General features: G+C 38.9%; 1 protein-coding gene across 6 annotated transcripts in view; it reads left to right on the top strand.

Annotated features, from left to right (window-relative positions):
• LOC112463866 overlaps positions 1 to 13282 on the top strand; it is a 55888-nt gene that overhangs the window by 28817 nt on the left and 13789 nt on the right. For all 6 annotated transcript variants that reach the window (XM_025030528.1, XM_025030527.1, XM_025030526.1 and 3 more), the window contains exon 9: positions 10562 to 10639. In XM_025030528.1, the coding sequence (XP_024886296.1) occupies positions 10562 to 10639 (78 nt within the window). The remainder of the gene's footprint in view (positions 1 to 10561; positions 10640 to 13282) is intronic.

Here is a 13282-nt window from a genome sequence, read left to right as displayed (position 1 = left end):
TTGCTCTCGCAATACCTTGCGACATTTCGATCGGATCGAAGAATGATCGTGAAACTGCGGCGTGATGCATCTACACGCGGGGCCGCGTGGTAGGCCAGGATGTTGCCGGATAATCTATGAATAAACCGACGAGTGCAGCGCGCGCGCGCGGGCACGAAGTAGTTGCACCATTCGCTGCGGGGCACGTTACTGGGAAATATTTAAATATTTAACTTACACGATGGTATAAACCACTTGGCCGGCTGATGCCTGTAGTTTCGCAAGCGCGGGCACTCGCTGTTGCGCGATATTTAATTCGATCGAATCGACCTTAAGATCGTGCGCAAAGGCACTCTCCGCCTGTTGTGAGTAAACAGAAATGCATTTTCGAGTCTCGCGCGCGCGTTCATGCCTCTGCTCAACCCATAAACGTGCGTAACTTTATTATCGCGCTACGATCACAAACCTACTTGTTTGCATGCACGTTTGCGCAATATTTTATATTGGTAACACTTTCGCGCATATTGTTCTGGAAAAATGCCGAAAACGAATGTTTTAACATCCATTTGCTAAATCAAATACATAAACTTTTTTCTTTTTTAAGTATTTTTATCGCTGTTAGAATATATTATTTATATTTCAGATATAACATAAGATTTTTTTTCTTCTTTTTCTTCTTACTGTAGAACTTTGTCCTGTACTTCGGCGTTAAGGAAACGGGTATCTTTAAGCAATATTTTCTTTTTACGGTGTTATACAACACATACAATACATACAAAATTACTTTTTGAATTAATTATTAATTAAATTTTTGATAGAAAGTGAAATCAAATTTCTGGCAATTCGCAAATAAACGCAATAATTTCTGGACTTAAAATATATTTCTGGACTGCGAAAAATATTTAATCAATATTTTCTTCTATGTTAAAGTACTCAATTATTTACGTGAATAATTAAATAATAAAAAAAAAAATTCCCACACGAATTCACGGGCCAGTAATTCACGTACAGGATTTGCACACGGTGGGAACAATGCGTAATGCGTTGCATTTTGCAGCGGCGCGATAAACTCGCTAAATGCGCCTCCGAAAAGCAGCGTTTCGATGCCCGCCGCAAGCCTGGACGCAGACTAAACAAGCATCGTCGAAATAAATATAGGCTGCAGGACGTTACAAAAATGCGATAGAATAATCCGGAGAGGGTGCGTGCCAAACCGCAATCACGAGCGCATTCCGTGCGTCGTTAAGAAAAATTGTCGGCGTTTCGCCCATCTTGATGTGACACTCACGTTGACCCTTGATCTATACCACATCATCGCTGCGATTTTTTTATTTTATCTTCTCGTAACTCCATATACCATTATATCATTGTAAATCCTTTGTAATGTTTCCCGAGAAATCGTAGGAAGCTAAAATAAGCTAATTAACTACTGCATGTTACATTATGTTTTAGCACTTTTAACATTATTTAATTGTCAAATTTTTAATTCAACAATATGTATATATGTTAATATGGGAATGCAATATCCAATTTTTCGAACATGGTTTACATAATTCTGCCGCAAGAGCGAAAGGTGAAAAATGAAAAATTCTTTAAACACAAAATCGTAATCGACCTTTTAACAACATAAAATACTGAGATTTGTTTTCATGAGGTTTATGTGATGACATTTGATAAAAAGCGGAGGTTTTCACAAACGTTTATTCAGAGCTCTGATCTTTACTATTTCACTTTTAGTTATTTGTGTAACAAGTGCGGGAAGTTGAGAATTGGACACAAGTGCGGAGTGACGCACGAGCCGAAGGCGTCCACTCCGCACGCGTGTCCAATTCTCAACTCGCACGTATTACACACACTATTTTATATCACAAGTGCGTCTAAAGTTTAAAAAAGGATTTGCATGCAAGAGGCGAGCCGTCGTGGTCGTCCTTGCAGGGCGAAGGGGGGCGAAGCCCCCCCGAGTCCTTAAAGAAGGACTTGCGGGGAGCTGTTTCTCCCAACGAGGGGGGGCGAAGCCCCTCCGAGCCGAAAAGTTGGGCGCAGGCGGGGAGAAGGGCGTGGGGGGGAGGGGCGGAGCGTAATGGGGAACTTTCCATGCACGTGTTGCATAAAATAACTTAACAGAATTATTTCATGACCGCTGGGATCAAAAAGGATCCCGAAGAATAATCTAGCTGCATTGAGAAGGTCTTCTTTCTTCCTGCTTCATATGATTCTCATCGGAGTGCATCATCGACGTATTCTCAGCAGCAACGGTTGTGCCGCTTCCGGAGAACGAGCGCGGGTGGCGGAAATTAATCCTCGTTGTCGAATAAGAAGGAAGAGCCGCTTTAACAGACGTCTGTTTATTGTGACGATATATTCGAATTCGCTTCGCGGGCTTATCGATTCCTCCCGCCCGTCCGCCACCGGTAAACACAAAAGCCGCGCGTCTCCGTGAAACAGCTTATAGAGCCAGCCGGTCATTGTTCTCGCACGCTCGGCTTGCATAAATCGTACGTTCAACTTCTTTAACGGAATCCTCACGTGGACGAGTTTATTCGGGCGTGAGTCCAGGCATCGTCGCGCGCGCGCGGGGACGTGCTCTCGCGGTCGCGAGCGTGCGAGCGAGCGTGCCTCCGGAGCGAGTTTACGGGCCAGAATGCCGCTCGGCTATGAATTAGATCTGTTATTTGAAAGAACAAAATGTACGGTTACGCGCGAACGACTTGGAAAGCCCGTAGTCCCGGTCGAACATTGTCGTAAAATCGTAACGCGTCTGCCGGTAAACGTGCGACTTAAATTTAAATGCGACCGACGATCGTTCGCGACGTTAAGTGATTCCTTAAGTTGAGCTTAAATTCAAGCGCGGTGCAAAATGCGCATATTCTCGATAATTTTGCGATATTTAGTTTCGCCATTAATTTAGAGAGTAACCGTAATTTTATTTACAATTTACAATTTACCTGAAAGATGAATAAACCAAGCAAATCATGGATTTTATTCATATCTCGTCTCAATTATACATCATAGACTTCAAAAGGAAGTTTCGCGCTGTCAGGCGAAATTCTCTCACATTTTTCACGGCGCAGAAACGCGTTTTGCGGATTGTAAAACGGAATCTCTTAATCCTGATTCCGATACCGATAAAAGAATTCTAATTGAATAATTAATAGATAATAAGTAACCGTAAAACGCGACCCGGTAATAGAGAAAATCAGGCTGTATTGCATCGTGGCCGCTTCGACGTATTTATACGTAATTGAGATTAAATATATTCAACTGAGAATTAAATAGGGACGACTCATCAGTGTTTTCTTGCCTGACTAATCACTCCGTTGCACGCAATAATTCAATAGGAAACGAAAATTAATTTCGGAACGGTTTATCATCGATCTCCGCCCAAATCTACCCGGCGCGGCATTAAGGACCTGTTGCACAGTAACGAGTTTCGAAAGGGTTAACCCGACGCCCCGACGCAAGGTCGCGCCTCGTCTCCTCGTAGGACAAGGTCGTGGGAGGGAAAGGACGTTGGCGGCGGTGATGTAGTGTCACGATACGGAGCGGAGCGCATGTAATCCACGTGAAGAGCGCGCCGGCGTCCTGACGGCGTCCGGCTTCTGTCCTCTCCACCGCCGTTATTCTCTTGAGCATCGATCAGCTTCCTGGTAGCTGTGCGACGGGTCGCCAGTTTCAGGCGTAACGCCGCGTCTAACTGTTGCTCGTCGGCGGGAAAGCTGCGGCGGGAACAGCACACGCGGGAAAAATCTCACCGCCTCGCCGCGATCACTCTCGCTATCGTGCTCGGCAAATCGAACGTGCGCGTAAGAAAGTATTATACAATATTCATTCTCGCAGAATGGTTTCTAGACTTTTTTTCTTTTATCGATAACAAATCCCGATAAATCGATAATAATAATCTATTACGATGTGATACCGCGACAGGTAGCTCTAGCAGCTAGATAGCACGGGACCGATCATCGCGAGTGTCTTGTCAAAACACTTTGTTCCCACCGGAGAGCAATCTCTCGATGTTGATCCCAAATTTTCCAATTTCGTGAGTAAAAATTGGGGTTGGATGTATTGATCGATTAGGGAGGGAATTAAAATTTATTTATATTTAAAGAATAAACTCCAGTTTTTAACAGGAATGTTTTGGTGCGACATTTATTTCGCGCGTTGCATTTATTTTGTGCAACGTGATGGGATTACAGCGGCGAATAGCATTTCCATCGAATTGAATGCTCGAAAGTTTTGGAAACAAACGATTTGGCTTACGGATAAATTAATAGATATCGTGGCGTTTATTTTCGACGATAAAACAACAGGCTGTCAGGTGCAGCTATAACGTTACGCAATGGAGCAGTAGGGCATTGGAGCACAAATTCAAGTTAAATAATACTCCTCTCGCATTAAGTAATCAATTCTTTCGTAAATAAGAGCGCTCTGAAAATATCGGCGGATCGCAAAGTTACCGGCATTTTATTATACATGCGAGGAAGAATTCGGCGTGGGGAGAGGAAATAAAGCAAATCTCGCGCGTTTGTTGAAATCCGACAATACGTCTATTGTTACTCGAGAACAGAAGCGACGATTACCTCGTTCGAATAGATCCTCGATCGGTGTAATCGCCTTGGGTTATATCATCTCTCGATTTGTTCGTGCGGCGTTATATCATCCCGTGCCATCCGTTTGTTTCGTTAGGTTGAAATAACCGTAGCGAGTTGTGTATACATGAGATGCGACTGTTAAACAAGATCTATCGCTCCGCTTCGATTTACGCTTCTTTTTCATTCTCTCTCCCTCCCTCCCTCCCTCTCTCTCTCTCTCTCTCTCTCTCTTTTTCTTTCTTTCTTTGTCTCTCTTTATCTCTTTATCTCTCTCTCTCTCTCTCTCTCTCTCTCTCTCTCTCTCTCTCTCTCTCTCTCTTTCTCTGTCGACGAGAATTGAAGTAGCGCGGGCGACCGGGCAATTACAGGCGCGTCGCGACGCCTCCGTCGTGTGTAACAGGTTGTAATTTCATTCGAGCCTCGTCGATGTGCAAACTTACGTTGAAAGTGTTTACTTGCGATCGCGTAGCACTCTAGGGTGACGCGAAGGGGTATGGACAAGTATTTGTAAGTACACGAGCGTTTTCAACTCTCTTCAACGTTTAAACACGGCTGGTTCTTATAACGACACGTTTAATATGCTTCGCTATATTGAGCGATCGATTGTCCTATCGTACAATTTTTTTTATCTTTCTTCAAATTTCTTTAACTTGAAACATATATTCTCTTTTCGCGATATTAGATACAATTATTATATTTACTGCAATAAAGTCTAATTATAATTTAAAAAAAACACACAGAATAAGGCATGCATTTTCACTTCATTAAAATTTAATTTGTTACACTTTCTAAATTTTTATTATAACTTATAAACATAATTACACTCGCGTCTTAACTTGATTCTAAATTTTTATTTTCTTTTCTACCAGAAAATGGTTAATACTTCTTTTTATTATTATTTAATATTAAATTTAATGGTTATAAAAAAATAATATGTAATTCTATATAGAAAATATTGTTATTAAAATATGTTATTATCGTGAAAAGATTCAGTGCAACATAATGATTTTTCTCTGCAGTTGTTGAGCATGGCTGAGAGAAACTCTTAATTATTTCGTGCGCGTTTCTACGAGCTAATCGAATAATGTCGATCACTTTGTGCCACTGGAAAGCTACGCTTGAAAATCCAGCTCTGGTCCTTTGTCGGGCAAGACTTAATTTAATCTTTCGCGTATTTTAAGACATTTTTCTTTTATTTTTTGTGTTTGCATCAAGATTTCTCGTGCTGCTCCAGTGTGATGTACATTTCTTTGAAAGTAAATTAAAATTCGTCGCGCAAGTCAAATCGAAGAATTGCTGAAACGACACGTCTGAATGTCAGGATCAAGAATGTCATAATTTCTCTTTTTTAACACGTTCCAGTATCAGGAAATGTGCGTTTCCTCTTCTCGATATCACGTCTACGCCACGCGAATATCTCTTCCTGACCTTGTCGAATCAACTCGAGACTTCGCAAATGAATCACCACGAATTCCGCCCGATCGCATGGATCTATTTCTTAAATCTATTTAAAGTTACGTGTTGTTTATCAAAGTTACGTGTTGTTGATCAATCTTTCTCGTAATAACGAGACAAACAGATGGTCCACAATTTATCCCTTTAAAAATGATTATCAATGGTATTAACCACATATTTTATTCCAACTAGAAAGCATAACTTCGCGAAACTGTAATCTTTCAAGTATTATAACGTGTAATTGCCACGAAAAAATTGATTAACAAACTTTTATCTGGCGTATTTGTCTTGCGTAAGCATAATAGTATAAATTACAAAAATCCTTTGCTGCGACCAAACTGGCTAATATTTATTTAACAAGCACAACGCGTTTCAACCGAGATTCCGGTCCTTCTCAAGTGCGTACAATAAATTAACGCTTGCAAAACACTTCATTATACGCAATGTGGCAGCAATGAGTCTACGAAATGTTTTGTGTGTCAAAGGCGATAAAAGATATTCGAGTCGTAACATATATAACAGACGTGAAATTCGGTGGTGCGTTCACTATAGGTGACGACAGTCGTCTGTCGTCACCTATAGGCTGCGGTTCATTTGATGCTACAAATGCTTCGAAGCATTGCTCTTCTCCTTTCTTTCAATAAAGAAAGAAGGAGAAGAAGAACGCTTCAAAGCATTTGTAGCGTCAAGTGGACTGCAGCCATAGTGAACGCACCACCGAATTTCACGTCTGTTAAATACGTTACGACTCGAATATCTTCTATCGCCTTTGACACACAAAACATTTTGTAGGCTCATTGCTGCCACATTGTGTATAATGAAGTGTTTTGCAAGCGTTAATTTATTGTACGCACTTAAGAAGGACCGGAATCTCGGTTGAAACGCGTTGTGCTTGTTAAATAAATATTAGCCAGTTTGGTCGTAGCAAAGGATTTTTGTAATTTCACTACTCACTGGCGAAGTAAAAGTATTTGATATATAATAGTATAAAACTAAGTGCTTGCGTAATAGACTATCAGTTTACATAATAGAATTACAGTCACGTAAGAAAGTCAATTGCGACTGTCAACGCGTTATTAGATAATTTGTTTTCTTTACGGGTGGAATATATGAAGGCGCAAAACATTTTTTCATTTAAAATTTTAATAAATACTACAAGTTATGTGCAGAAGAAGAAGCATTTATCCCGCAGAGAGCTCATATATAGTTTTTCTGTTTGAAAAAATCTTGAGTTACGCACTTTCTCCGTGATACCAAGGTGAAGGCTACTTACATACACGGTAGATAGACGCCGAACGTTTGTGATATAACTCCGCGACTAATTAGCGAAGAAAACTCGCGTAATTAAGCGATCGCACAACGGATCATTATACTCGTACAACGTGATCAAGGGATCACTATCGATTCCGTAACCGGGCGCGACCCCATGGAACGAAGAAAGACTGATGGAGCGTGAAAAAAAGGGAGAGGGACAGAAAGAGCGCCGCGGATGAGCTTGCAAGCTCACGGGACGAAGCGGGTGGTCTTTGTAGTCACGGTTGCTAAATATAACAGGCGACTGGTCGGTTCGTTCGTACACGACGCGTTCGACGCGCGATCGTCCAGAGGCGCGAAAGCTCCGCATGCAAATTTCCACGAGCTTTTAAAGAGGCGCTGTTCACGAGCGTGTCGTGAGTAGGAGCGCAGACACGCCGAGAGACACGGCTCTTTTTTTTTCTCTCTGACACGCGCGCCGGTTTCAGATAAGTACGACGCACGAGCGTCGATCGACAGTCAGCTCTCTTTTCCATTTTACTTCGAGCCGGAACTTGCGCAACTTACGCTTTACCGATCGTACGCGGTGATCAATGCTAAAATTCAAAGTGTATATTGTTTTCTCATTTAATATTAGTTTTCCCTGGAAATAGACACTGTTATAAATCTCGCGAAAATCATCTACTTTAGAATTGTTGTATTAAAAAGGAAAGAATGATACTCGAGAAAGAATTTTTCAAAGAGTATCGTGGCGATCGATATACAGATTGAGAACATGAATAGGTCTGTTTTTATTTGAATATTTGCATTGGTTTCTTGGAAACTTTTGTGTGGATGGAAGTTATTAATTACCTCGGAAGTTTTATGCTGAAAATGAAGAAGTATAGAAATATAAGGATTGAAGGAACACAAATATATACATGCGGTTTATATAAACTTGCAATGTTAGTCACTCGCGATGATCGATATTTGTTTGGATTACAGTCATATTTTTTTATAACAATAGTTTTCTGGGAGATTACATTAACAATTTAAATTAAAGATGTATGCTAATGAAATACGCAGTAAAAGTTATATTTTATTTTGTATAAAATTTACGAGAATCATAAAATTTAAAAATACAAATTGTAATTGTTCCTGTATCGAGATACTAATTGCTGCTTTATCGATGTAGTTTACCGAGTCGTGAAGTATTTGGGCGCGATCGACTTGAAGCTCATGGGAAGAGTCCAAGAATAAAACGTTTGAGAGCAGCTTTTACGTACGGAAGCTTAAGAGCTCTACTTTGGTTTCACCTCGTTTCCGCCAAGCGGAATAGATTAAAGTGAGAGACCGGAAACGCGCGAGACGCAAGTGCATACTCTACAGTCGGACACGCGCGCGCTTCTCACAGTGCATCGGTTTCGGGAGATTGCGAAACTATACGCCATTTCCGCGCGATCGATCGGATTACTATGCGATTGGAGGACATCAATGCTGACGAAATCTCAGTACAGGTGGCCTACGTGGATGACAATGGACGCTGATCGCAAGCTCGTCAGTACGTCATCGGTGGACAGCGAGAATAACGAACGCGTCACCTCCGAGCGCGTGGGTAGTTCTTGTTTTTGATGTTTATAGACTGAGCACGGTTAATTCTGAATGAAAAAGCTTTCTGAGCATTTTAAGTAAGCGTTGGGTAAACTTTTGCAAAAGTAACTAAACTAATCATAAGTGGCGCAAATGTCAGATAGGTCAGATCTCTTCTTATTTATTATTTACTTAGTTCTTTTCTTTTTATTCAGAATTACGCAACGTGTTTTAGTGGGGAAAAAAAAAATATATATATATAGGGGAGACCAGGCTACCTTGTGACACTTTTTTTTCGGAGCAATAAATTTTTGTTTTTAGCGTGGAATTTGTAAAAAATAACTTTATTGGCATTTATATTGAACCTTTAGGAATGAAATAGACGTATTAGTATGAATAAAAAAATATTGTAATCTGTAAATAACTTAATGTAATGAAAATATGGAAAATGTCACACTTTACCCAACTGATGGGGTATTGTGTGACAGGCAGAAGGGTACTATGTGACAATTGACAAATTTCATAGTAAGTTTATGCTCGTCCGTGGCCTCTTTATATTTAGTGACCCAGCGACTCAGTGTCATGTGATTGATATTGAAAGATTTTGCTGTGCTTCGAATGCTTTGATTTCCTTTGACGACTTGAAACACCGCAGCTTTCATTGTCGCCTCGTCCACCTTAGCTCTGCTAGTTTTGGTTTTTTTCTTTTGCATTTGAAGTTTTGTCCATCTTGAAAAGACATTCAATTTTCTTATAATCTGCAGAATACCAAAATAGACCACACATATAGATCACGCTATAACCTATTTGCTGTATGTCTAGCCTATGTCACAAGGTACCCCACACAACACTGGACACATTTATTGCAAAATTTATATATTTAATGACTTATAATTGTTTTATAATGCATATAATACGTTTTGCAACGAACTAACCTACAAATACATGCGTACATACTTAGGTTATACGCACCGTAGCGATAAATATTACAAAAAGTTTAGGAGACAAAATATTTTTTTAAGTATGGTCGAAAGAGATTCTTACCTGTATTTTTTTTACTTCTTGTGTTAATCCCTCTTTTAGATTAATATGATCTCAGTTACACATAAATAAAGCATAACCACAGATAAAATTGCACATAAAACGTACACATCGCAAAATAATCGCAATGTAACACTGTTGCCTGTGTCACAAGGTAGCCTCCTCTCCCCTATGATAAAAATATTTATAATATATATCTTTATTTGCAAATCAAGAAAGTGAGAAAAAAAACACAGGAAAAAAATTAAATATAAAAAATGAGGAGATCTAATAATTTTGAAGATAAAAAATCCTTTAGAAAAAGTGACGGATTTTATGGCGAATTGAAAGCACGTCCATTACGTCATATATTAGTCATCCAGGGTTAAGGTACAACAGAATCTTGATGCCGGCGTGCATCACAATGTCGATACACGTCTCAACATCTTGCAGCTCGTCGTCCATGTTGCATAACGACCATAATCAAACGCTTCGTATTATACATACGCACGTGAAGCATCGCACGTGTACATCTTTCATAAGCACACGTGCGATCTTCATCACGAGACGATGCAATAATCGAGCTGTGACTCGGTCGCCTAAGCTCCCTCCCTTTCTCCATCTCGGTCAAACGGTTTTCTTTCCTCATATTATAATGCCGCTCATCTTTTCTGATTGTCTTTTTTGCATTGCAGGATACGAGGACTCATGTGGTTGTGGAGCTTTACGATACGGAACGCTCCTATGTAGAGGCGCTACAAATACTAGTCAATGTAAGTACATTTATTGAATCAATAGATCCGAAAAGAGATCGATTCTTTATAAAATGGAGTTCTCTAATAAAAATTCTAAAATTCCTTCTGTCATGCAGCACATTTTTATCGATTAGCCGGACGTTTCTTCTTAGAATTTGATTTAGTTTTCTCTGGAATATAGTACAATATTATATATTTTTTAATATTCTTTAAATCTCTAAGATTATAATGAGCGTATAATTACGAAGAGCTTTCTCAACTTCTAAAACTTTTACTATACAATAAGAAAGAAAAGACTAAATATATAGACAAATGAATTTTTTTTTCGAAATAAATATTCCGGACTAGGGTGATCAGGAGGATCGCGTCGATCGATCTCTCGAGTCGCGACGTCCAAAGAAACGGCGTTGCACCAACGTACGTCGGAACTGCGATTCGTCCTTGCGTCTTGTAAACAAACACCCCCGCTCGTTTATTCGCTCCGATTGAACAACACTTTCGCTCCAGCGAGCTGTTGCTCGTTCGATCCAAGTACGCCGTCTTCGGTTTCTTGTTTTCATTAAATTTCCACTCCTTACTTCATAATCGGCTTTCGTTAAACACCGGAAATAGGTTTAAATACCAGGCCGTGCCGAATAGTTACGGGAATCAGTCGATTTGTGCGCTTGCATAATGTTACAAGAGAATACGCATTCGCGATTAAACGCGTACTTATATCATTGCATGTCCTCATTTTCAAGGCTAAAAAATCGCTGTTAAAAATTAACGCTATTATAATAATGAATTTTATATTATAATAGTGATTATGATAATAAAAGTCATTGTTTTCCAACGTTTTTCAGGCTTTTTATAGTGAAACGAATTTATAAATGATTAAGAAAAGGGAAAATTTATGTATAGAGACATATGTGTTTATTTGACCAACATCATTAATTAATGTAAGGATGTAATATAATTAAAATCTGATGTGACATTTTTACGAGAAAATTTTATGATGTACCGCTGTTTTACAGAATCCTGTAAAAGGATGTAACTATAATTTAATTCGATGCAGTCGCAAAACTAATAGTTTGCATGTAGCTAATAAATGTCAATGTGTCAATAAGTGGAGAGGACATCGTACATTTTTTACGTTGGAAAATGAAAATTCGCAAGAGGCAATCGTCAGAAGTGGACGACGCATTAAATGCAACAGGCGGCGGGCCCACCCCACGCAAGGTCGCGTTATATACTTGTAATCTGATTTTCAAGCGCTCGCTTGCGTCCTTGGTCGAATATTTTGTTTAATGGCACAATGCATCTAATATCCGCTGAAGGGTGCTTCCGCGAAATTGATTGCACAATGATTTGTACAAGGTAACTTTGTAAATACGTATATGTCAAATGTCAAGGTATCGCCTCGCTATCGCGGAATGATAATAGTGTTCATTTACTCATATAAATCCGATTTCCGACAGGGATATTCCGCGTACAAACAGCTCCAGTTTGCGTTCAGCCATTGTTTGCTACATCTTTTACTCTCCTCTCCTTAGTTTTATGAATTAAAAATTACTTTAGCATTAAAAATACTTCATTACTTCATTAAAGTTCCACAGATTTTACGATTTTTCTAAATTAATTGCAATTTGCATTCAGATGAAAGAGAAAGTAGGAATACTTGCGAAAAGATTAAAATATTGCGACGCAAATACGTGATTTTTAATATGAAAATTTTTTATGTGTATAACATTTGCATATTTCTTTATTTATATGACTATGTAGTGTACAAAAAGCTTAAGTTGTAACAGCTTTTTATTAAAAGCAATTTCTAATTATTACTTCTTTTTATTGAATTGGTTGAAATGTATGGAACTTTTTCAAGCACATGCGTGAGTCACTCGTGACCGGAAATGCGCTGGGTCTTCGAACACGTGTGAGATGCAAGTCACATTAACGTGCAACGTGCCCTGTACAATTGTGCAGACAGCCCGGCGCTTTAATAAAAGCTAACCGGACAAACATTGGCTGCGGAACTGATGATGAGACCGATCTTTGTTTTAACTAATTACGCGATTTATACGCCACGCTAATTGCATTGCCATTTCGCAGCGCGGTATAATTATTGAATCAAATAATTACGCCAATACGTGCAACGTTACTGTTGGAAAATTAATGCCATTTTATCGGGCGATTTATTTGAGGATGCTTCTCGAGCTGCCTATTATCAGTAATCGCTGGTAAAATGATAATGTTACAAATTTATAACCTTTCAAATTCTTATTTCTCAACATAAACAATTAACGACATAAAAAACATTTTTCGCAATATTTTTAAGGGTGTTCTAAAGAGTTAATTAAAATGTAACGAAGTTGACGAAAATTTAATATCATATTGTGTATTCTCTTTCAAAGTTCGGGGCAAAATTTCAAATCGATTCACAATTTAGATAAAAAGTTATCAATTTTTGAATATCTGTTTTACAAAGGGTTTTACAGAAAAAAGTGTAAACATTAAAAAATGTAACAAATATAATAATATTTTACAGACAAGCAGATCATCAACAAACAAAAATATAGCAACAAAATTTGAAACAATTTACAATTTTTTTTGAAAATTTTTTTTGGAAAAAATAGTAGTAACAGTTATTTACAGTCACTAAATCTACGTCTTTTACGTTCTATT

Source organism: Temnothorax curvispinosus, unplaced genomic scaffold (genome assembly GCF_003070985.1).
Source record: "Temnothorax curvispinosus isolate PA1 unplaced genomic scaffold, ASM307098v1 QBEX01013717.1, whole genome shotgun sequence".
NCBI lineage: Eukaryota > Metazoa > Arthropoda > Insecta > Hymenoptera > Formicidae > Temnothorax > Temnothorax curvispinosus.
Note: the sequence above shows the minus strand (reverse complement) of the source record. Positions and strands in the feature narration are given on the sequence as shown.